This window comes from Agelaius tricolor, unplaced genomic scaffold, assembly GCF_023055355.1.
Source record: "Agelaius tricolor isolate 1412-34295 unplaced genomic scaffold, bAgeTri1.0.p SCAF_2, whole genome shotgun sequence".
NCBI lineage: Eukaryota > Metazoa > Chordata > Aves > Passeriformes > Icteridae > Agelaius > Agelaius tricolor.
The window spans coordinates 49172476-49196709 of record NW_027269262.1 but is presented as its reverse complement, the minus strand read 5'-3'; the positions used below and the strand labels follow the sequence as shown (position 1 = coordinate 49196709).

The 24234-nt window shown below is 40.5% G+C and overlaps 1 protein-coding gene across 3 annotated transcripts in view; it reads left to right on the top strand.

The window, feature by feature from the left end:
- Positions 1-24234, top strand: part of OSBPL1A (oxysterol binding protein like 1A) — a 77646-nt gene that overhangs the window by 41052 nt on the left and 12360 nt on the right. For all 3 annotated transcript variants that reach the window (XM_071418351.1, XM_071418352.1, XM_071418354.1), the window contains exons 17-21: positions 6783-6945; positions 13752-13908; positions 18996-19071; positions 20676-20810; positions 23645-23742. In XM_071418351.1, the coding sequence (XP_071274452.1) occupies positions 6783-6945; positions 13752-13908; positions 18996-19071; positions 20676-20810; positions 23645-23742 (629 nt within the window). The remainder of the gene's footprint in view (positions 1-6782; positions 6946-13751; positions 13909-18995; positions 19072-20675; positions 20811-23644; positions 23743-24234) is intronic.

The window sequence follows — 24234 nt, the reverse complement described above, 5'->3', positions numbered from 1 at the left end:
AGTCTGTGATGAAGTTTATAGGAGCTGGTTTACTCCAGCAAATGAAGAGTTAGGATGCAAGACTTTAACATATGTTTACATAGCAGACATTTGTCACAAGTCCCTTGTGCTTGATGGTGCTGGGGAGTAGTGAGTCAGCAAGAGGTTCTTTGTAGAAGGGCTTGTGTATAAACAGATCAGAACTCTGAAAGGTTTGTGTAAAATATTTACATGCTTTAGGAATCTGGGGATGTCTTCATGAAATTGATTGCATCTGTTTGGGAACACTCTGTTGTTGCTTTAATGTGTGCTGTCACACTTGCAGTTTTTTGATGTGCCACAGGAGTATTCGTAAGTCACTCATTCCTTTATCTAGTGCCTCAAACACCTGAGGCATACTTGCAAAGCAGCATTCTGAAACTAGAACTGTTCCTGCTTTTTGGGGTGGAAGATTAAGAGAAAAGCATGATTATACATATTCATATCATATACTGATGTGTGCTTAGTGGGAGTTAAGTCCCATGAGAAGAGGTAAAAATCAATCCTTTTCTAAAATTTGTTTTCTTTCTGGGAAGCATCTGGGAAGTATTGAAGTTCAATTATGGTTAAAGCTATGAGAACTTTTGGAGTGAGTTCTCCTTGAGAACAACTGGTTTCAGTTTTCACTTCAGTAGCAGCTTAAGCAGCAATTTGGTACTATTCCAGGTAGCAGAAAGTCTTAACAGCACTTTTCTTAGAAGTCTGTCCTGTAGAACTAGTGCTGCAGTAGCATGCTTTGAAGTTAGCTAGCAAAGTATATAGAACTGTTCCATTTCTAAACAGATACACCTCGAGGAAAAGAATCAGTCTTCATATTTCTACCTTTGTTCAAGACACAGAGGCAGGCCTGGCTCTTTATAAAACTTTTTGGTTCTCATTCTACATTAATAGATTTACTCAGCACTAGTTTAAACTGGACATCACAAAGGACTGGCTAATGCAAGAAGGCCCTAGCAATAGGGACTGTATTGTACTAACAGCAAAATTACAATTGTGCTTGTTAGAATAGACAAACTGTGTACATATCAAACTCTGCATCAAGGTTGTGATTTCCACTCTTTGCTTCACATTTTTGGTAGGGGTTTTCATTTGATATGAAAATCACAGAAGGGACAGAGTTCTTGCTTTGGACTCCCAGTGATTTCTGTGACGAGTTTTCTGTAGTGCAATGTGTTACAATGCAGTGCTCTGTAAGTTCTGTCTTTCAGTATAGTATGTCCTGTTGGAGTAGCTGACCCTGGAAACTATCAGCTTCAGATGAATAGATGTAGTGTGAAACAAATGGCAGGTTTGAATTGTTTTACTTTATTACAGAAAGCATCAGGACATGTTCACATAAAAATGCCAGTTCTACTATAGCAGTGTTTTTCTAATTCCTTGGTTATGTCTTAATTTCCAGCCAGGTGTTAGTCTAGCCCCTACCCTCCAGCTGAAACTTGCACCTCATTTCTGTGCTTTGTGGCAAATATCCTATCAGAAATGACATTTTGGGGGGAAAGGAATTTCTGTGGCAGTTGGACAAGGCCATTCATTTTGAAAAGCAAGCCCTCCCTTCTGAGGCATCAGAGCCGTTGGTGAGGCGGTGTCACGGGCAGCTCTCCCGTGCTCAGCTTACTGCAGAGCAGGGTTGGTACACAGTGTTCTGACATTCTAGCAGAGTCTGTCTTCAGATCCCCTCATGGTTTCTCTGTGAAAGAGGAGGTACTTCCTTTCAGCACAACTCTGAAGTCTGTGTGTTTTGGGCAGTTGCTCCTAGCACTGAAGTTGAGTGCCTGAAAATAAAATTCAGCTAAATCACACTGCGGTGTTGTGAAATCTGTCTTTTTTCTCAGTCCAGGAGAAGTAGGATCTAAGGTATGCTGTCTTTTAATTTACTGCTCGAATGTTGAAAGCATGTAGCACTGCATATTATTGAGGTGTCTGTATTTGTTTTGTGCCTTGCTCGCTGTATGTTTGGTTTAGTGCTTATTTGCAGCTGCAGGAGCATGTTGCTGAGATGATCAGTTATTAGCTGAGCATAGAGTGGTGTGATCCTTTCCAACCCCACAGAAGTGCCACTGTTGTTGAGCATTAATTTAAATTAAAGGCATCCAGCACCAAACAAAGCAAGTATTTTGTGTATTGTACTAAGATGTCTTCAGGATGGACAGAGAGGCCTTGGTTACAGGCTGTGCTGATATAGTTCAAGACTTTACCCTTTAAAAAGAAAAAAGGGAATAAAAAAGAGTGGTTTGGTGCTTGTTACCAGTCTCCCACCTACCTAAGTAAGACTGAGGGTACAGAACAGAGTGGGACCGGTGTATGTTACACACAGATAAGCTTTTTGATATTTTGGAATAAGCATATGAAGTTTCTGCCAGTAGTACACAATGAAGAAACTAACTTCTAAACTTTGCTCTTGTGCTTAGCAGGATTTCAGATAACATGGAACGGCAATAGGAGTATCTGCAAATAGTTTGTTACTTTCCTTTAACAAAAGAAAGAGCAGTTTGATTGCTAAAATAACTCACTTCTACCATTTAAACTTGCAATGTGGTGTTCACAGCAGCAAATTTTACTGTAGTGTTTACAGGAATGTTATATAGGAAGCTGTTGGAAGCAGATTTCTATTCAATTAAACCAAAAGTGAAACTGGTTACCAGACCGTGGATATCAAACATCTTCAGCTGGAGAAGTATGTTTTTAAAAGTGGATTGTTGCACTGACCTAGATACACTGACAGAGAACCACCAAGACTTCAGTCTGAGGTTATAGCTGTGTCTATAGCTGTAAGGATAATGATGGAGTGATTGTTTGCTTCTGTGAGACAAGGATAGATAGCTTCCATCAGAAATAGGAAATCTGAAGTTTGACTGTAATACCATTCTCTTCGGAGATGGAAGCAGGACTGATCTAAAGTGTTCTTGTCTAACGGTGTGAGTACAAGCCCAGCTTTATTGATAACTATTTGCTGTTGTTCAGAACAGCTCCTGACAGGGATAAGGTACAAGGCCTGGCCAGCTGGGCATTGGGAACTCAGCTGGCCTCATGCTGGGTTCACTTGAGCACTCAGTGCCACTTTCTGCATAAAGCTCAGAGGAAAGCTGATAATGCTGCTGGTGGCATGGGAATTGTGGGCACCAGTGACAGGAGTCTAATAGGTGGCAGCCATTCCATGGTTGGAAGATGAAGAGCTGAACCCAGTAGGATTTGCCATCTGTCTCTCAGCTCAGGCACCACCATGAAAGGTACAGAAACCATGGCTGTATTACAAGCTGTACCTTAATCAGGCTGTCAATGAAATGATTCTTCCAATACTTCCTCTCGCTCAGGCTGGATTTCCAGAACTGTGTGTATACAGGTATCTGCATCATTTTGGTGTGATATTCACTGCATTACATGAATATTTCTGTCAGTTCATAAAATGATTTAGTATTCAGCTGATGCAACTTCACAAAATCAGGTGATACTTCACTGAAGAATACTGGTCTCTCTGCATCCAGTTTAATAGACTGAAATGCTTCTCAACATTGTTTTTTGCTCTTCTTCCTGCTTATTACATGAATCCTGCACTTTTTGTGTTAAAAACAAATTTTAAAACTAGTCTGGAAGTTCCTTCTGTAATCTTGCAGATGTTTTTGTCTTGGGCCACTGAAGAAAGACACAATGGGAAAGAAACAGCTTCTGCAAAAGGGATAAAGCTGAAATGCCATCTCCAAAAGTGGTTGGTGGAGTAGCAAGGTGGAGGGACTAATTCACCTCAGAATCCTGTTCATTGACCATGTCCTGTGAATGAGAAATAGAGCATGGCAAAATTGCAATCTGCTGCTTACATTTTGGGAAAACCTATCACTCAGTTGGTCAATTACATTGTTCAATAAACTTATGCTCTGAAAGCAGCACCAATCTGTCTGCAGTGTTTCACGTTAAACTGGGAAGAGAGTGTGTGCGATTCTGAGAAAACAAAACAGCATCGTCCCTTTACATTCAATTTATGCAAGTAGGTTTTAGGAGGTGAACTTCGTCACTTTGACTTTTATTATTGGCAAAATGGAAGTGTCTCCTAAAGCTGCTTGGTGTTTAAAAAAAATCTGCTTATTTCAAGCAAGGTTCTTTCTCCTGTGTTGTTGAGTACGTCAGGGTTGTGCTAGCTTTATCTCTCCCAGCATTGCTTCTCTACAGGCACAATCAATAACATAAGGGTAGTAGAACCATTTTTAAAATCTTTTTTCGTTCTCATGTTGATGCTGTGAAACTGTTTTGGTGCTTAAGGATGTGGTGTTGTTGCAGTGTTTCCTGACAACAGCCCTCAAGGAATGACTAACGTAGAGGTGCCAGGCTGCACAGATTGGTAGGGCAATCTCTGGACTCTGTGTGAATGTGTGTGTCCATCCCTGAATGTGTGTGTCCATAACCTCCATACTGTTGAAAAAAATGCTATATTATAACTTTCCATCTCAAGCCCCTAGATATTGATTAGGGTTGCTTTAAATCCAGTTTATTCAGTTATGAATGAACATCCCAACAATTGCAAGCAATAAAATTAAGTGGGTTTTCTTTATTCCTCTGCTTCTGGCTAGCACCCTATTGTTTATGGAACAGATGAAAAGTTTGGGTTTTTGTTGTACTAGTGAGTTTCTGGCAACAAGGAGGTCTGGGAGCACACAGAAAAGTGAACCTTACTGTAAAGCTGGAAATTGATTTTACAAAAAGAGAATTTATTTGTAGTATGCCTTCTGCAATTCTGAATAGCTCTACATTATGATAGGACAGAGGAACCTTAAGGTCAAGAAAATACTTTTTGGAGCAGGTGTGATCTCAGGCCTGTGTGTGTTGTTGCTTCTTTAGTCACACAACTGTGACTAAAGGATGGTGAAAGGGTCCAGGTTTTTAGATTGTTTCAATTTTCCTTCAATTTGCTGTAAGTTTTAGATAAAGATTTAAATCACTCAAATCCCTTACCAAAGCATTATAGCATAATGGCATCTAATTCAATCCTACAAATACAGTATTATTGCAAATAGCGTTTTCATAACTGATTTTACTTTGCTGTTTAATAAGAATGAAAAGTACCATTTTATTTTCAGTCCTCTATCCTCCCTGTATCAGGAGACCAAAATACTGATGCTGTTTCTCTAAGCTGGTGGTTCCATTACTGTTTGACAGCATACCAAATGTATTTAGCAGAAACTGCCTAATAACAGATCTTTTGCAATGGCATGTCTGATTTGTATGAAACATTGCAGTAATTGGCTTCATTGGTACTGTCAGAGTGAACTTTAAATGAAAGTGACAGTAACTAGTCCAGACTTTTTTCATTTTGTTCAGAGTAAAACTATTAGACAGTAAGTGACTTACTGGTTTTTCTGCTTTCAATTAGCAACCCAATTTTATACTCTTTTAATTATCATTTAATTGGATTCCCCCCTTATACTCAGAGCCTGGCAGCCAAAACAGCTGATTTAGTATTTGGCACAACTGAGAGGGTGAAAATTTCTTCTATAAATCTTTCTCTAGAGGATATGTTTCCACCAGCATAGAAGCTCTTTTCTGGAAGTGGCAAATCTCTTTTAATATCTCCTTACTAGCTCCTTTTGTGCTCAGCTCTGAATCCACTGTTTGAGAAGTGGTTATAACTGAGGGGGCTGAAGCCTCCAAAGTAAAGCTTTAATGTAAACTGTAACCAGAGAGGACATATGAACAGTTCTTAAATTAGCTTCAAAAAGGTGATGTTGGTATATGTGTAAGTTGTCCCTGTAACTGTTCCAAGAGATTAATTGTCATGTCCTTGCATGTTCTTAGTGGAGAGGGAATTAGCGTTGTAAACTGACCTTTGAGAGTAAACTAGAGGACAAGACCGGGGTTGGGGATGCTTTTGAAAAGGGACTGGAAGGGAGAAAGGGAAAGACTCAATGGTTTAGGGACTGAAGGAGAGGTAGCACACTGAAGCCTAGTTGGGCTGGGAGAGGTGGCCATTTCTGAGCCTTCAGTCACAGCCCTTTCCCCTCTGCTGGCAGGCACAGAAGGCAGGGAGGCACCAGCAAAAAAAAAAAAAAAAAAGAGGAAATAGGAAGGACATGTTGCTTTCCCATTAGTAGTACTGAACTCAAAACATGGATAACATCATCTGCCCTGGAGCCCATTGCATGTGTGGGTTTTAAAAAAGGTCCACTGTCTGGTGGCTGGGCTTCTCTTTTTGTTAACTTCTGGCTCCTTGGTAAACTGTTTGGGGAGTTCAGAGGGAGGGCTGTTTATATCAACGTTAAGTCAGTTACCAGAGGAATCTCTTTCTTAACCTCCTTCTGTAATCTTCAGGGTTAACTGTTTTCAGCTCATAGTTCAGTTGTAGTTATTTGTAGCTGGCATTCACATTTGCTCTGTAATTCAATTTAGATGATGCTGCTTGGCCTAAATTGGAGCAGACTAGTAGAAGGAGCTTGGTGCGTGTAGAAACTGATCACTGACTCCGTAGTTAAGGTCATCCAAGTAGAGCTGTAAATATTTCCCCTCAGTTTTAGGGTATAGTTATCTGGCTTGAATTCACCTACAGAATTGTGATTGATACTTATGTCAGATCTTACGTGTCAGATTTTTCAGCTACTAAAAATGCTGACTAACAATCTTATTGTCATCACACAAGTACTGTAATATTCTCATTAATCCATGTGGTTTCAGTTCCAGCTGTTTGCTAGTTATTTATTCATTAGAGTCTATTTTCTGAATACCTTCCAGCTACACATTCTTCAGAGAGATGAGATTTTATTCATACATGTATCTACTTATAGGTGAGGAATTTGAAACTGGAGCATGAGCAGGAGAAAAACAAGATCTTGTCAGAAGCATTAGAGACACTCGCTACCGAGCACCATGAACTAGAGCAGTCTCTGGTTAAGGGATCTCCGCCTCTCAGCATCCTCAGTGAAGAGCAGTTCTATGATGCTGTTTCAGGTAAGTGGTGATGTCCAGGATGTGAGTGTGTAGACAACATGTGTGTAGTGAATGCCTTGGGAGCAGGTGGGGTGGGAGAAGAAGGTGGAAGCAGTCTAACTGTAAGTGAAATCTCTGCCTTTATAACACGGACCTGATTTTAGGAGTAAGCTTGGTGTGTTTTATGAGTAGGGCTGTAAAAATTTGCCAGAGCTCACCTGTAGAATTGTATTGCTTCACCTTAGCGTGACCAAAGGTTAGAAAGCCACAGGACAGAAATGAAAGGTCTGATTGCTTGGGAGTCTACACCCCTTTTTTTAAATAGCAAAACATAAGCCTCCTATTTTGGGAGGGATAAGTGTATCTTATAGCCTTCTGACTTGCTTTGTCCGTGATGGTGTGTGCTTTTTCATTTGTTATATTGTTAAGACTAAGACTATAAAAATCCCTAATTTTTAGGGATAATGGTATTAAGAAAGGCTTGTTCTATTTCAGTTTTGTATACCTGAAGTGTTAAACGTGAAAGAGAAGGATGAATCAAAATCCTGCATACATTTCTTAAATGTCTTTTCTTTCCTTATTTGTTCTTCAGTTTAGTATCTTTCATAATTTCATATGCAGGACATGCCAATAGTAGTTTTGGAAGATTCTGAACTGCCTGAAATGATTGCAACATGCATTTGTATAGAGAAGCTGTACATAGTGCATGCAGCTCAGCAGTAGCTCTAACTGGGTGATCGGGCAGCACACACCTGTCTACAACTACAAAGGATCTGGAAAAGCTTGAGGGTGAACATAATCTAACTGTAGCAGACAATTGGGTTGTGATGGCAAACTTCACTAGCAAGGATGGGGTTACTTTTTCTGTGAACTGAACTGTCTGATGCTTCTGACAGATGAGAAAAGCAGTGTTCCCAGACTCCTTGTAGGTGTTCTGCAGTGAGAAACTTAAGCCGTGAAAAAACAGGCAAAGGAAGTCTATGCACAGGAACACAGTGAATCACCTTTGTGAAGGAGACTTTGCTGTTTGGCCCAACAGCAGATTTATCAAGCCTTCAAGTACAAGAGACTGAGGAGCACTAAAACAGGTTCTTCCTCTGGAACCAAAGGAACAATTCTGCTGAAAGACCTCAGGCTCTTTTGATTGTCAACAAAGCAGAGAACAGTTCTTTATCTGATACAGTTGGAATGTAGTCTCTCCAGCTGGGCTTGCCTTGTGCATATGAGAGAATATTAAGCTTTAAAGAGCTGCTAGTTGACACATCTCATAACTGACCTGATCTCTAAATACTGTTGAATGAAAGGGTTCAAAGCCACCTCTCCTGTTTTCAGAGGTGGTAGTTTAGTCCTTGCAAGCTACAAACAAATTGTGTTAAGTGGATTTGTAAAATTGTGAAACTTGCTGAGTGCATATGTATACAAACATACCTAAAGAAACCCAAACATGATTTCTTTCTCCTTTGGGAGAAGTTACGTGACATAATTCATTTTAATTGCATTTTAAATAATTTTCTGAGACAGACTTACTTTCTTGGCTGTCTGTCAATTTAATCAGACTGGTGTTAGAGTCTCTTCTCTAGGTTGTTCACATTTAGTGCTTTGCAGAGATTAAGGTCCTTTCTGTTTCTGAAGGGGGCGGGGATGGGGAGGCGGCTAGAAAAAGGGAAATGTGATGTATTTTCCTGACTGCTGAATACATGTTACCACTTTCACTTTAGGCATGAATGGAATTAGTTTTTTGTTGATATGGTTTGAGGAGAGGTTTTTTGTGTTTCTGGAAATCTCAATTGCTACATCTGTCTGCAAAGCTTTTGCTTAACCTGATTTGCAAGCTGATAGTGTCAAATTATATTGATTTTGGACAAATAGCCATATTTATGAATTACCTTTCTAAGTTGTGTAGGAGATTGAGCAAACACCAATGTATTTTAACAGGGTGATATAACAAGTTATAATGTCTGTCAGTGGGAAAATGCCACTACTTAGAGTATTTTTTCTGTCAGGATGCCATCTTTTTTCTGCTTGCAGTTCTATGAATTTTTAAATCCCTGCTGTAGGAGTAAGTTTAGAAGTGAGAGTGTTGCATAAGTAGGCTTGCACTTTGAGCTGAGGAATTGTTAGTTTTGACTTGACAGGTTGAAAGAAGATGCCACTGCTGCTTTATTTATTTCTTTCTTTAATTTTTTAAAAATAATTTTTTGTTTATTCTCAACAGAAGTATCACTAATGGGGCAATTCAGAGCAATTTTCAAGCAGGTTTTTGAGGAAGAGGTGTATCAAAAAGGATATAGTCAGTGCAGCAACTACTTGTCCCCATTTGCCATGCTCTGGTTCACATTGTAGAAAATTCCAATTGCTCTTGAATGAAGCTGAATCAGAAGATACAGTCCAGCTCCTATTGGAGCTCAGTCCATGGCAGCAGAGTAAGAGCAGATCTGAAGGGAACAGCACTAGAAACGTATCTGGTTTGCTTGTCAAGTCCTCAGTACCATCTGTTCCTCTTGCAAATCTGCTCCAGCCTGAGCCATGCTACCTGCTAGTGTTGGCATAGACTGAATTGTTCACTGTTAAAGTCTGTGGTGTGTGGTTCTGTTTGTGGAAATTGTGGCCAGAGTTACAGAAATATCCTCTTCCTTTTCCAAAACTGGAGTGAGGAAAATGTTTGCAATGTGGTTAAGATTGCTTACTGGAGTTGAAGTTTATCTTCTGAAGTCTCCTTTCTTTGTATCTTTAAGTGATATGCTGTTGTCAGTACTTTTTGACTGTTGCAGTAATTCCTAAATCCCTCCAAAGAGAGAGAAATTAAAGGAAGAACCTAGAGAAAATGCCAGTTATTTGTCTTACCAAAGCACAGTTTTCAGTGTTAAGAAGAGCAAAGTTAAGGGTGTTATTAATCTGAACTCTGACAGCCATAGGTCAGTTAACAGCGCTTCCCAGTGCGCTGATCCACTCATCATGGGCGTGGTGGAAATGTGTAATTAAACTCGATACCACACAGAGTGCTGCCGCTCTCACTTTCAGGATTGAATGCTTAACATGTGTCAAACTCTCCTATGTTTAAAGCAGGGTGGGGTGGAACAGGAGGGCTCTGGGGAAGGGAAGGAGCACTGAACAAGTAGCAAAATTCAAGAAGACCAATGCCATCTCCTAGAGAGGTGGAGAAGTGATTAGCTTTGATTAATACAGACCAGGAGCATATGAAAATGGAATAGGAATGCTGAGATCATCCACAAGGCTGAAAAATGGCTAAGCACATCAAGAATTAAAGGGTAAAGGTACTTGATTTTTGCCTTTCAGATAAGATACCCTTCTCATTTGCAAATTGTACACCCAGTTTGGGAAGAATTTAGATCTTCCTTTGTTTTTATCTTTTAAACAGGTTTTATCTGAGAAGTGGGTTTTTTTCTGCAAACAGGATTTTTGTGTATGTTGAGAGGGTTACTGATGGCTTTGCATAGATGCAATCTTGCAATAAAAGTAGTTATTTAGCTAAGGAATATTTAAGTACACTGAAGCTAACCTGTCATAGTGTAGCTTCTGCTGGTATCTAGCACTACTGGATGCTGTATTTATAAATAACTGTCCTAAATGGTACAGTGAGTAGCAGACTACATCCCTTGTTGTTTCCTAGTTTGTCTACAGTAATCAGATCACTTAAAAGTAAAAATGATACAAAAAGCAAACAAACCTCTTGCCCTTCCTTCCATGTTTAGAGTAGTTTGTCAAGTGGCTTTTTTTGAATGTGTACCAAAAATACTTCACAGCCTCTGTGAGAACACTGCTGCCTGTCACTTCTTGCCTTGAATAGAATTAAAAGAATGAACTCGGGCATCTCAGAGGGATGGAAAACACCTGGTCAGAACTGAAACCCAACAGTGCCAATGGTTAAACACAATATTTCTCAGGTTTATTTATTAATCAAAAACATTGGCCAGACTTTCCTATCTGCATCTGAAGACTTACCAGTTGTAGCAATAGGAAATGAAGTCCCTTGAGTTAAATTTCTGTCAGTGCTTCTGCTGTTTCCCTGCGCTCTCCCACTTTTGCAAAATGTAGCTGGTGTTTGGACTGTTACTCTTTCAGGTTTTGTGAGCTGGAGAGCTTCCTAGTCAGCCTGGTCTTGTCTCAGAGATCACTTTAAAATTTTGGCTTCTGTACAGGGACTCTTATTCCTTCTCCCCCCTCCTCAGCCCACAACCCCTTAAGTTCAATTAAAAAAAAAAAAACCTTCATTTTCTCCTAGTCATCTGTTTGACAGCTGCTCTGTAGAAACTTGTGAATATAAATCTTTTTTTGCAGTGACGGGGGAGTATGCAAATCTTAATTCAGAAAAGAGTTCGCTGCAAGTGCACAGGGAAAAGCTCAGTTTGAGTTGCCTGTGCTCACAGTACAGTACTAGGCTTGTTCACTCTGACACCCTAACAATCTCTCAAGGCTTGCTAAATTTGTTGGGTTAAAGGAGGTGGCTGAGGTTAAGGGATTGGAGACTGAGATCTTTGATGGCAGGAGCTGTTGTAGATGTACTTTCTCTGTTTCTCAGGAAAATGGGTGAGGTTTCTCTAGGGAGCAGTTTCTTATAACAGCTGTGTTTCATTCTTCTACTGTTTCTTCTTGTATAGCATGGTATTCTTGCATTAGGTAAGGCTCATGCCCTGGGGAAGGCTGTCTGGTCAGTGTCTACAGCTCTGGAGAGGTTTGCAGGTGCAGAGCTCAGTCCAGCAGAATCCTCTCTTGGCACTATAAGGCCAGCATGAGGAGAACTGAATGTGTATGGTATTTAAAAAGCTTTGTTATACTGAGAATCGTATCCAAGAGTGACAGGCAGTTCTGGTGAAACTTATCTGCTCTTGCCTTTCTGCTTTGGAGTCCTGGGTCTGTTGCAGAGACTCAGATTGAAGGAATTTGCACACTGTGACTCTAGTCTGAAAGCAAGACAGTCCTGGATGGTACAAGAGAAGAAAGGACCCTCAGGAGCCGGACTTTCCTTTATGTTACTGGGTTGGCTTCATGCTTTTCTTGTCATGATAACTGTTGAGCAGCTCTTTCAAAAGAGAGGTGGAGTACATACTTCAAGGAGCTTTATAGCTTGTGTGGTCAGAAAGCTGAGGCCCCAGTTAGGTTACACTCCTAGAGTCTCTTCCTCTGCAGTATTTGGATGTGGAGGAAAACTCAGTCTTCCTGGTTACCTGGGTTTAGGATCTCTGGACAAATCTGTATTTTATGTAACAAACTTGTCTCAAGTAAAAATGCTTTTCCTTACCCTACTTGTTAAATATAGTACCCACCAAACTAATGCTTTGATATGTTATGTCATAACTTGGCACAGAACTAGACTGACAAATTTGGGGAAAATTGTGAGAAGATTCTCTGGAGTGCCAGTCCACTTCTTTAACATATCCTGAGCACCAGCTGGCAGTTCTTTTCATTCCCTAGCAACTCGCTTAATTTCAGAACTGTCTTGATGAAGATAGGCATGGATGTTTTAAGTGAAAAATCTCATTTATGCTTCTAGATCTCTCTCTCTAGAAGAGATGGAGACATTGTGACACAGCCCATCCTTTTATCAGGATTCTGTCCTGTTCCTGACCCTTATGTGATCTGGATGTGGTAGAAAGTCCTCCCTATCTATATGTATGTATGTATATACACACACTCTTCAGCAAAGCAATGTACAATTTACATGTTCTGGAGAAGCTACTGGCATAGCTTTTTAAAGACAAAACAAGAAAGCACCTGGCAGTAGACAGCTGTGAGCGAGATATTCTTTTGGACTCTGTGCTACTTCAGCAGATTTTGATTACTGGTTTTGAATTAGAACGAGTGTGTGAGAGAATGGCTAATTTTGCAATTATTTCTCTGGGGTTTTGCAGCCAAGAGCAACAGCATATGCTGGAAGCAGTACATAGCAGGAATAGCATCTACTGTAGATTGGGTGTACATTTTTCAGGAACAGTGAGGCTTGCATTAAGCTGTTTGCCATTCAGTGCGGTACCTGATTTCTGCTAAAGAATTTTTCAAATGAGATAGAAGTTGATGTCTTGCGTTTTTCCCTCACTTCCTGGAACTTGCAATTGGATAAGCCTTAGATAATCTTGTCAGGTTTGAAAGAAAACCTATTCCAAAAATACAGCCTTTGCCAAGAAATTTGTACCTTCTGATTTGGGGCAAGACTGTCCATTCTCCAGAGCTGGACAAACACTACCTGACCAAAACACTGGTTGGAAAGAAGGTTTTGTTGTTGATATTTGGTTTAGTTTGAGATGTGATGTGGATTGTACTATTAACCTGCCTTCCACAGAACGAAGTTTATCTTGTTGATTGGTGAGCTTATCACTTAGACTTTGCTGGGACCTACGTAGTTGGTGTTATCTATATGATATATCCTTCTGTTCTTTGATACTTGTTCAGTGAGTTGGGAAGTGAAGGTTGGTGAACAGCACTGAGAGTCTTAAGAACTTACACCTAACTGAAGAAGGAGTCACTACTCAAGGTACCTGTTTGTTCAGTAGGCTACTGGCATCTGTATGGCACTAGCACTTGTCCTAGGCAAGGTCTAGTAGCTTCAATTTAATAAATATGCCAGATTTTGGCTCAGTTTGGTAGAGGATTTTTAATGTACTGTGGTCTTGCTTATTGTGCAATTTCTTTATGTCTAGATGCTGGGCTGCAGCAGTCTCTGGCAGTACTAGTTACTTACCAAATGGATGCTGTCATCAGGACACAGTAGGCTACTTAGGTTTCAGTTTTGTACAAGGCGGGGAGATCTGTTAGTGACTGAAGCCTAGCACAGGCGGTAGATTCATTAACATGCACCTGCTCTTTTGCAGATTCAGAATCTGAAAAATCATTAAGTGGGTTTGAAACAGCAGCAGCCTACTCCTTAGAGGACAGCATGGATTCAAAAGATACAATAACTTCAAGCATGTCCGAAGAAAAGGTGTGTGGCAGTGGGGAGTCGCTGTCAAATGGAATCAAAAAACACAGGTAGGATGTTGTCCATTCTTGAAGTTCTATAATGTGCATTAATGGTGAGAGACCACAGGAATCTCCGAAAAACTAATTTTAAAACTTTGTAGGGATGACTGACAAGTAATTGGTTGTGCTATGATTTTATAAAGAGTGTTTTTCCAAGGTGTGCTCCTTTGCATCTTAATGATCCAATCTAAATAAGTAAAAAGAAAAGATAATGTGCTGTTTAAAAATGGACACACTTGTTTTTTATTAGATCTTATTGAAATCTATGTGGATTTTAATTCCTTCATTTATCTTTAATGACCTGTACCTTCTATTGCCTCTTTAATTTCGAGTTATTTGATCCTTCTGTTGGTATCAGGAATGAATGAAAAATATTGCTAGCCTGGCATCAGAAACTCAAATGTGAACAAAGGGAGTCTTATTCTAAAAGTCTCATCCATGTTTTATGTGCTTATTTTGCGTTGTCAAATGATCCATTTTTGTTTGTTTCCTTGCCGATAAAGGAGGACAATAGGTCTGGAGTTAATGAGATGTAACAGACACCACTATTCTCCAGTTTCAGTGAAAGGGCAATATAACATTTGTGCTACAAATAAAGCCAGACTTCAGCATGTTTCAAAGAGACTATTCTGGAAGTGTTTTGGATGTACAGGATGATGATGACGACACCGCATTTCTGTAAAACCAGGAAAATAATATTTAATTTTACAGAAGGCAGCTAGATCAGCTTTAGTTACTTGGTGTCTTGGTAGTTAAGACTTCACTTCAACTTGCTGTTGAAGTGAGTTGGTAGCATCAGACCTAATATTTCAAGGGTTGACCTGTGCATGTCTCATACTAGACAAAGACTGAAGTAAATGAGGGCTTGGGTGGAGTAATGAGTGTTTTGGAGAGATAACATAAACCAGCTGACTAAGCATGCTGTTTTGCTCTTGTGCTGTTAGCAATGTGGTATTTATGGCCTTGGCTAAGTGCCTTCCCTAATCAGAGCAGGAAGTTTGGGAGTGGGGGAGGAAGCAGTAGGTGAAGGTGGACATCTGAATTGCCTTCACTGCCTTGGAAACAGTGAGGAGAGAGGATGCAGTACATAATGAACATGAAAATGATGGTGCATGTTGTATTGCATTGAATTGAGGAGTTCAAACAGGAATTACTTTTCCATTTACTTTAAAAAATTACTTTGCAACTTCTTGTGATGCTGCACAGTGCTGTCAGAACTGCAGGGAGCAGGTGACTGGAGGAGCATTTCAGAGCTCCTGATTTTATGAAGAGTAATGAAAAGTAATAAACAAATACATGTGCCTCAGTTGTTTCTCTGAGCTGCCTGTCTTCTAGTAGTAAAGAGAGCCTAGGATGCTGGAGTAAAATGGGTGCATAAATTTGCTAATAATTTACTGCTAAAGAAAAGTGGAAACTTCTTTGAATCTATTTTGCATTTAGATAAGAACGTATGACCTTATTTTATGTGACTAAATGGCTATAGACTATATGGCTGTATTTTATGGGATTAAATGACTATAACAACATTATAGATTAAGCTGTAAGGTTAGGCTTTTTTACCTGGCACTTTGGTGTCACACTGGGAGTTGTCCTCAGATATATTGATGCAAACTCTTTCTCCCCAGAAGCTCAGACAATTTAAACTTCACCTCCAAGAGAACCTTCTCAGGGGCTGTGAGATGTGTGGTATTTTTAGCCTCTTTTCTGAGGCTGTTGGTAGTAGCCACGTTTGGCCTGGTACAGCATCTGTTTCATGTGACCTCAGAACAGTGTTACCTGCCTGGAGCTGCTGGCTCCAATTTGTGCCTGTTTTGTCAGGAGGCTGGTTCTAACTGTGTGCATGTGGTCAAATAGGCACTGCCTGCTTTGCCACCTGGGGCCTTTTCAGAGCAAAAGCTGTAACCTCTTGATGCTAGGAAAAGGGAGGGATTCAGAATGTTTTAACATCACTTAATTCCATCCTTACACCCTTGAATTTGCTTATAACTTTTACTTTTTTTAACTTCTATTTGTGTTAACCACATGGAAACAAGTCCCTTAGAAAATAGACCATATTAATTTCTTTTGCTTAAAATCTTGATACCCTCAGATGAGTAGAGGATCTGTGCCTTTAGGTTGCACATGAGATTACCTGACACTGTTCAGCCCACAGTTTAAATAAGATTTTCTGTCTTCATCTAGACAACCTGAGCTTTAAACTGCACCTAAATATTATTTGAGGAGTTGAGAGTTTTCTGCAGAGAAGTGGAGGTTGGTTTTTGCTTGGCAGGGGGAGCATGCATGCTTTGGGTTTGGAAATGTGGGAATAAATCTGTTGGTTCCAAGGAATTAAAAGTGTTGGGAAGTACATCTAGAAATAGGTGAAGCCAGTACCACATATAATCTGCATGTTTATTCTAGGGAGTTATTTTTGTTGTTGTTGTTTTGGGATTTTTTTGTTTTGGTGGGGGTTTTTTTATTTGTTTGTTGGTTTGGTTTGAATTTTTTATGTAGTGTCCATCCTGCTGATTTTTCACAGAGTTGAGAGTAGACCTAATTTTTGTTACACTTCTTGGGAGAGGATTTGAGAGACAGAGTAGTACAGTAAATAATCAGGAAGCAAATAACTTCTTTTTAAGAGGGGAATTTTTTCATCTGAGCCAAACTTTAAAAAAAAAAAAGGCAAAAAACCCTCCACCCCTCAGAAAAGTCCAAGCAAACCCCCAAAAACTCCAGTGCATAAAAATGTTCTGTATAAAGTGCCAACATTTTATATCCACTTGTCACTGCTGTTTTCCTCTTGTTGCTGAATTTTGTTGTCAGCTTTCCCTTTGGTCCCTGCACTGGGGGCCTTTCAGAATGCAAACATGTTGGTGTTCAGTTTCATGGGAGCCAGGAGACTGTTTGTTCAGGTTGGCATGAAAAGCAAGCTAAACATGCCTTTTTCACTCCATATGTTTCCTTCCCCACAAGATTCCTGTAGCAGTTGATGTGTAATAGCTAATGCTTTGGGCAAGTGTTTTTTGTTTAAGTAAAGGATCCTAAATAAATCTCATCTGTCTACTGCACAGAAATTCCAGCAGATGTTTTTGTCACTTAAAGCTAAAATTAACTTCCCGAGTTGTTTTTGAAACTGACATCTGGAGAGGAATTTTTGTATTCAAAAATAATTTAATCACAGGGAGTATGTCAAGGTTAGTAGGCCTCAAGTCTTGGCTGCCTGTCATTTGTCCACATGTCCTTACTTGTCCCTGGGATCTTCCTTGGTGGCTTAAAACTGCTTTGTTCTTTCAGTGTGTGTGTGTGTTCTAGAGGGAGGAGAGAACTGACTCCCACAGCAGATTTGACTGATATAGGCAACAAATATGGATAAATGGCTGAAACTGAATGCCATTGAAACTGAATATAGGCAACAAATATGGATAAATGGCTGAAACTGAATGCAACTGAAACCTTCAAATTGAACAAAAAGGCAGGTTAACTTTAATGAAAATGCAAGTTTTAGTATGTAAGGAAAGCAATTTCTTTTTATACTTCAGCAAACTAAGGGTTAATGTGTTTAACATGCAGAAGGACTTACTAAAACACAAGTACCCACTTTGCTGACTGCCTGCATTAAAGGATACACAGGAAAAACAAGTTAACATACAGGTGAAGATAAGACTGAGTAGTTGGTGGACACTGTCCTCTCCTGGACATGTGTATCAAAACATCCACAGAAGTATTTTATACTTAATATTATTCAGGATGATCTTTTTCACAAAGCATTTGTGTCTCAGTGAAAAGTCAGAATGGAGAGTGAGTGGTGGTATGTTGGTCAATTAAAATAAATCCTCCTACCCACTCATCCTCTGCCGGGGGGCTGAGTAAAACAAGTAAGTGTTGGGCTTGTAGCTACTTGCTAACACTAGTGTGCTACCATGAGGAGATCAGACATACAACTGGGATTTTGATGGGATAGGGCTTGTTTGATTTTAAGGAACATTTCTTGGTTTTGTTCTTTCTGAAAACTGAAGCATCAGCCCTGGTAAAGGTGTTCCAGTGGCAGATAAGTAGGGGAGGTAGCACAGCAGTGGGGCTACTGAAACAAACAATATAGCCTGAGTATTTTTTTTTTCTAAAGACAGTGTTTCTATTTATCAGAAAGGTGGGGTGGAGAAGGAAGGTACAGCCTCTTCACACTCTCTGAAAAAGATTGCTTTAGCTACCTTGAGCAGAGACAAGACAACTTTGGTTAGGATAGCAACACAATAATTTGGAGTTAACTAAACTTTGAAACTTCAATAGTTCATGCAGTTTGAGTAAGCTGTAGGTAATTTTTATTTATTGATAAGAACAGAAAAATTGTGAATTTTGCTTGTTGGCAATAGCATCATGATCCAAAAATGGATTTGTGTTGTCAAAGGACAAAGGACTTATGACCAATACTTATGCCTTTCTAGAAGTAAATTGGATTAACAGTTGAGCTGGTCAGTAGCAGTGAGAAAACTGAACAAACTGCGTGCTTGATTTCCCATGAGGCTGAGAAATGCACGCTGTGTTTTCAGCCTAAATGCTGGTCCTTGAAAGTGTGCTTATGACTTGTTTTGGGATATGTCAGCCCCCTGTAAAAGAGGCTGCTCCATTTGCCCTACTTTAATGATGCTGCTTTTTTCTCTTGTTCCTGAGGGCTGGTTTTAATATAGCCCATAAGTGTTGTGGTCCTTCATTGTCAGTGTAAAGGTGACTAGCAGAAAAACTCCAAAACAAACACACTGTTTTAACCCTCATATCTGTTCAGACATAGTGAATGTACTTTTGTACCTATTCAGTTAACTTCCACTTTCTCACAAAGACACAACTAAATATCTTAGTAGTGCCATTGTGAAAACTGTTTTGATGACATTCTCTTCTGTTGGTGTTATGCAAAATTCATGGTTCTGGTTTTGGAGAAATTCATGTTTCTTTGCAGGTAAAACAGTTTAAGTGCTTCAAAGTAGCACTGTCATTGCCCCCGGGATTTTAATTTAAAAATTGGGAACTGTTACTTTCATAAATTAGCATTTGCATTTCTTAGTCATGGTCAGTATTGGAAAACTTTTCTTACTTCTGTTTTTTTCCACTCTTCTTTTCCACAGAACAAGCTTACCATCTCCAATGTTTTCCAGAAATGACTTCAGTATCTGGAGTATCTTAAGAAAATGCATTGGCATGGTAGGTAATCAGAAAGCTATGATAAAAAATGGGGAGTGATTGTTTTATTTGAGGTCCAAATGAAAACTTTTTTGGGAGAAGAGGTCTTTTGTATGTGTTTTTCGTTTGTTTATGGGGTTGGTTTGTTTGTTTTGGGTTGTTTTTTTTTTAATCGCTTATTGCTTATGCTTTATTAATTTGCTGCTTTATTTATGCTTAATTTGCTTTATGCTTTACCTTCTTAACTTAAGAAGGTAGGAACTAGTCAGAGCAATATTCTTTCAGTAAAAGTGTCTTGACTTGAGCCTTTTAAGTACTTTGCGGGGTTTTTTTAAAATTTATTTTGACTGTGGAAAAAACAAAACAACCCCAGAAAAACAACCACTTTCATTTTGCTTTTGTCCCTTCCTCTTAGTATCTGAGTCTTCCCCCTTCCATGGTGTTACTGATCAGACGGTGGCCAGATCAGAGTTAGCTCGTTGGCACCTAATCTGCTTCCAGCTAGGTGTGAATTGAGAGAAGCTCTTCTCTCCATTAGATCCTACAATAGGCTGGAAATACTTGCTGCTGATAAACCTCTGTCAGTCTCTAACAGTAGTCTACAGAAGGGAAAGTTTGTGGGTTTAGTTGCTGTTGTTTTCTCCTCCTCCCCTTGGTTGTAGTTAGGAGCAGCATCAAGCAATGAGGTGTGGAAATGCTGGGGAATGCCTGCATCAGCAGCTCCAAGTCTCCCGAGTTGATGTGAAGTGTCTGAGGCTTCTCCCAGTGTCTTTAGTGGAAAAGTGTTACAAAATACAAAGAACAGATTGAAAGCCTGCCTTGCATAAGGTATGTGCAGGAAAAAAGGGTCTAAATTCTGCAGAGAAGTTGTAGTTGTGGGGGGCAGCAGAACTTGTAGTGGCTTGTAGCAAAGCATCCTCCAGGGCTCCTGGTGCCAGGTGCTGCTGTTATGGCTCAGGATGGTGCTGTTTGCCTCACCCTTGACCAGCAGTCACACTTACAGCCTTTTAAAAATTTGCTGCTGCAGGCAGTTTAAACCATTGCTGTGTTATGCATTCAGAGGACAAGCTTTTTAAAAATGGAGAGAGAGAACAGACAGCATCCAAATTGTAGGGCTTCCTTTAAATTCTTATTCCTGTTGCAAACTCTCTTTTTTCTTCAGAATACAAAATCCCTCTTTTTACTCTTGTACCATCATGTTTCCCTCTTCTTTCTTATTCTCCTCCCCCCAGTTGCCCACCTGCCTCCAAAAAAAGATAATATGTTTAAGTAATTAGATGACCTATGGTCTGTATCTATTTATGGAATAATAAATAACTTAGTCTTTAAAAGGGTCCTTAGTACTTCTTTCCATTGTTTCATCTCACCTTCTTAATGCTTTCATTGATAGGAAGTTTGATGCTTGGTTTTCTTTTTGTTTTAAAAGTAGCCTTAACGCCAGCACAGCTCTGCTTATCGAGCTCATAAGGGTTTTGTCCTTTCAGTATTAGCAGAGCCAGGTCAAGCACATTGCATTAGCACTAAGAGCATCATTTATTTTTGTAATAAGCCAATTACCCTTGGGTTACTGCTGGTCAGGGTATCTAATCATTCAGTTTGTAACAGGAATTTCATTTGTGCATCAGGAGTTGTCGAAGATCACAATGCCGGTTATATTCAACGAGCCCCTGAGCTTCCTGCAGCGCCTCACGGAGTACATGGAGCACACGTACCTCATCCACAAAGCCAGCTCGCTTTCCAGCACCACCGAGAGGATGCAGGTGAGTTGGCTTTGCTAGCTCATGTGAGCTCTTGCTCAGTGTTGTGGGATTTTTCTTCCTTGGCCTCATTGTAGGAGGAACTCCTGTAACTTGCTGCATGTTGACTTCTCTTACCCATTTACTAGTTTTGTTTGTTGCCCTGGTTTTCACAGGGATAGAGTTCAGTTTCTTCCTAGAAGCTGGTAAGATGCTTTATTTTGGATTTAGAATGAGAATAATATGGTAACACACTGATGTTTTAGTTGTGCCTAAGCTGTGTTTACAGTAATTTAAAGACTTTCTGCTCCTTGTGTGCTGCCCCACCAGTAAGGACACAAGAAGCAGGGATGGGGGCAGAGCTGGGACAGCTGGCCCCAATTGTCCAGAGGGATATTCCATACCATATGGTGTCAAGCTCAGGACATAAACTAAGGGAAAGCTGTCTGGGGGCTGCTGCTCAGGATCTGATGGGCCATCAGTCCTTGGGTGGTGAGCCATTGTGCTCTGCATTACTTGTGATGGTTGTGATTATTTTATCATTATTGTTTTCCCTTGCTTTTCTGCCCTATTAAGCTGCCTTTATCTTAACCCACTGATTTCACCTTTTTTATCCCCCATCCCATTTGTGCCACGGAGAAGCTGAGTGAGCAAATGTGTGGTTTATCCTGTTGGGTTAAACTGCAACAATGGCACCCCACAAGGAGCAGAGCTTGAAGGGTTGAGATAACAATGGATCTGACCAGAGCATAATAAAGCAAATTTGTTATAAGCATTTATGATATTAGTTTGGTAGTCCCCGGTTGCAATGTTGATTTATTTGCTGCTGTGAATGTTCTCGGAGCTGGGTTATGCAACATCTAACTTGCTGTATATGTTCCCTGCTGCGCTGTTTTTATCACCTCTGGGGGCTGGGTTAAGGTTAACATTTTCTTGTACTTTGTAACACTGTCTTATGATTCCTGGTGGTGAGTCTGAGCTGGCGCTAGTACTCAGCATTGCCAGCATTTCCACACCTTGGGAGCCATCTATAGGAAACCATTCATAGTTACACCTTTTGCCTTTTCTTGCCAGAGAGCCAATCCATGTAGGAGATAGCTTCTTCCATCATCCCCTTCTCCTCCAGGCTGATTAACTCTTGAGAATTTTCAATATCATCAGGATATCAAATCCACTTGTTCCTTTGCTGCATCTCATGAATGTGTTTCCGGTCTTGTTTACAGTAAAACAACTATTTGGGGTTATGACCCAGAGATCTGCCCCAGGGCTGGAAAGCTGTGAGTGGCAGGGTGTGTGGGATAGTCTGGGCAAGCACTAGGATAGTGGGTATTCCAACATCTTCAAATTTCACTCCTTAGCAAGTGCAGAATCCTGAGAAATTAAAAAAGTGTTTGGAAAAAGTATGCTGTCACCCTGGCAATTCTATAGTGACAGAAATCACTGCAAGGTGCTGGGCCCTGGCCCTGGCCTAATGAGCTCTGTTCAGTACATTCAGTTCCCTCAAGGGGAAGAGAAGGCCTCCAGATCTGACAATAAAACAAGAGGCACTGGAGCTACTCCGACTCCTGTGTCTGGCACCACTGCTGAACCTAAGAACCAACCTGTGCTGGTGTCAGTCACCCCTATACACAAGAGGAAGTGTCAGAAGCAAAAATCAGCTCATTTAGTAAGGGACAAAGGGGTTTCTTCCAAGAGGGAGCAGGAGAAAGATGTAGAGAAAACAGGCTACTCTGAAACAGGGCTGTAATGAGAGAACAGGAGAAAGAGGAGAGATAGCTGCTGACTGGAGAGGAGGAAGATGAAGGATTCATACATGAGGCAGTACCCACACAATCCCTATCTCTGAGTGAGCTGTGAGTTACACAAAAGTGTTTCGGCTGTCGTCCAGGTGAACACATTGTCTGTCACCAGCCTGCTCCAGTGTTGGGGTAATAACAGAGCCAGTAGTCTGGAACTGGAGATTAAGGAAGCCAATCAGGTAGGATCCCTTTTTAGGAACTGAGACAGTGACAGAGGGATTGGAAAAGTGACACAAGTCACTGTGGAGGTGACTCATGTCAGGTGTGAAGGGAAGATATTCCTTCAAGGGCGATGTTATACGTCACCCAGGCAAGTGATGCGCCTTGGAGAAAGGTATCAGTACCTGAGGGAAGTAGCCCTGCTGGAGGTGATTTATGATGCCCTGCACAAGAAGCAGTATCCAGAGGTGCACAGTAAGTCAGGTGCATGTGACCCATGTGGTGGAAGTTTGTAAAGAACCAGAACTGTCACAGTTTAAGCCAGCAGGCAGCTTCAATACCAGACAGCCACTCACTCACCCTGATTCCCCCCACCTCTTCCATGGGATGGGGGATAGAACTGGTAAGGGGGGGAAGGAGAAGAAATAATAATTTGAATAATAAAAAGAAGTCATGTACAGTGCAGTCATGCACTGCCCACTGACCAGTGCCCAGGCAGTTTTCAAGCAGCAGGAGCCCCTGGCCAGGTTTCTTCCCCCTCTAGGTTATTTATATACTGAACATGATGTCATATGGCATGGAATATCCCCTTGGTCAATGTGTCAGCTCTCCCAGCTGTGTCCCCTCACGATTTCTTGTTTCCCTCAGCCTAGTGGGGTGGTATAATAAGTTGAAAAGTCCTTGGCTTTGTTGGTAGTCATTGCTTAGCAACAATTAAAACATCAGTGAATTATCAGCATTATTCTCATTCTAAATCCAAAACAGCACTGTACCAGCTACTAGGGAGAAAATCATCTCTATCCCAGCAGAAACCAGGACACCTGTCTAGGAAAGTATTTTGATATTCTGTAAGACCATGGCTCCTGTTGGTTAACTGTGTGACCTTACTCCTCTGAGCAGTGTGTGGCTGCATTTGCTGTGTCTGCTGTAGCCTCGCAGTGGGAACGTACTGGGAAGCCGTTCAACCCATTGCTTGGAGAGACCTATGAACTGATCAGGTAATGAACAGAGCTGCACTGGAGGGGGGTATTCCATGGCAGAGATGCTTCATTAGATCTGTTAGTTGGCTTGCAGACTGCACTTCAGCTCATAAGCTTCCAAGAGCTGCTGTAGGTGCATGCACTGTGTGTTGATGTTCACCAATTGACCTTTCAGTGAAGAGAAACTACTTAACTTTTCAATTCAGAGCAGGCAAATGAAATTTGCCAGGTTTAAAAGCAAGTTTTAGCTACAAAAATTAATTTTTCCCCAAAACCTTATGAATGAAAAATGTGCATGGTACATAAGAGAGTGTACAGGAGTGTTCAGAGTACCTAATAAGCAGCATGAGTCTATTACTGTGTAGCTGTACCTAAGGCAGATTTTTCTTTCAATTAATGTTTTGGCCTGTGTTTAGGTGAAGATTTAAGAAAGAGATCAATATCAAAAGTAGCTATATTGACTCATCAGATCTGGTAGTTCTTGTTTCTTTTTTATATTAAGTCCTTAGT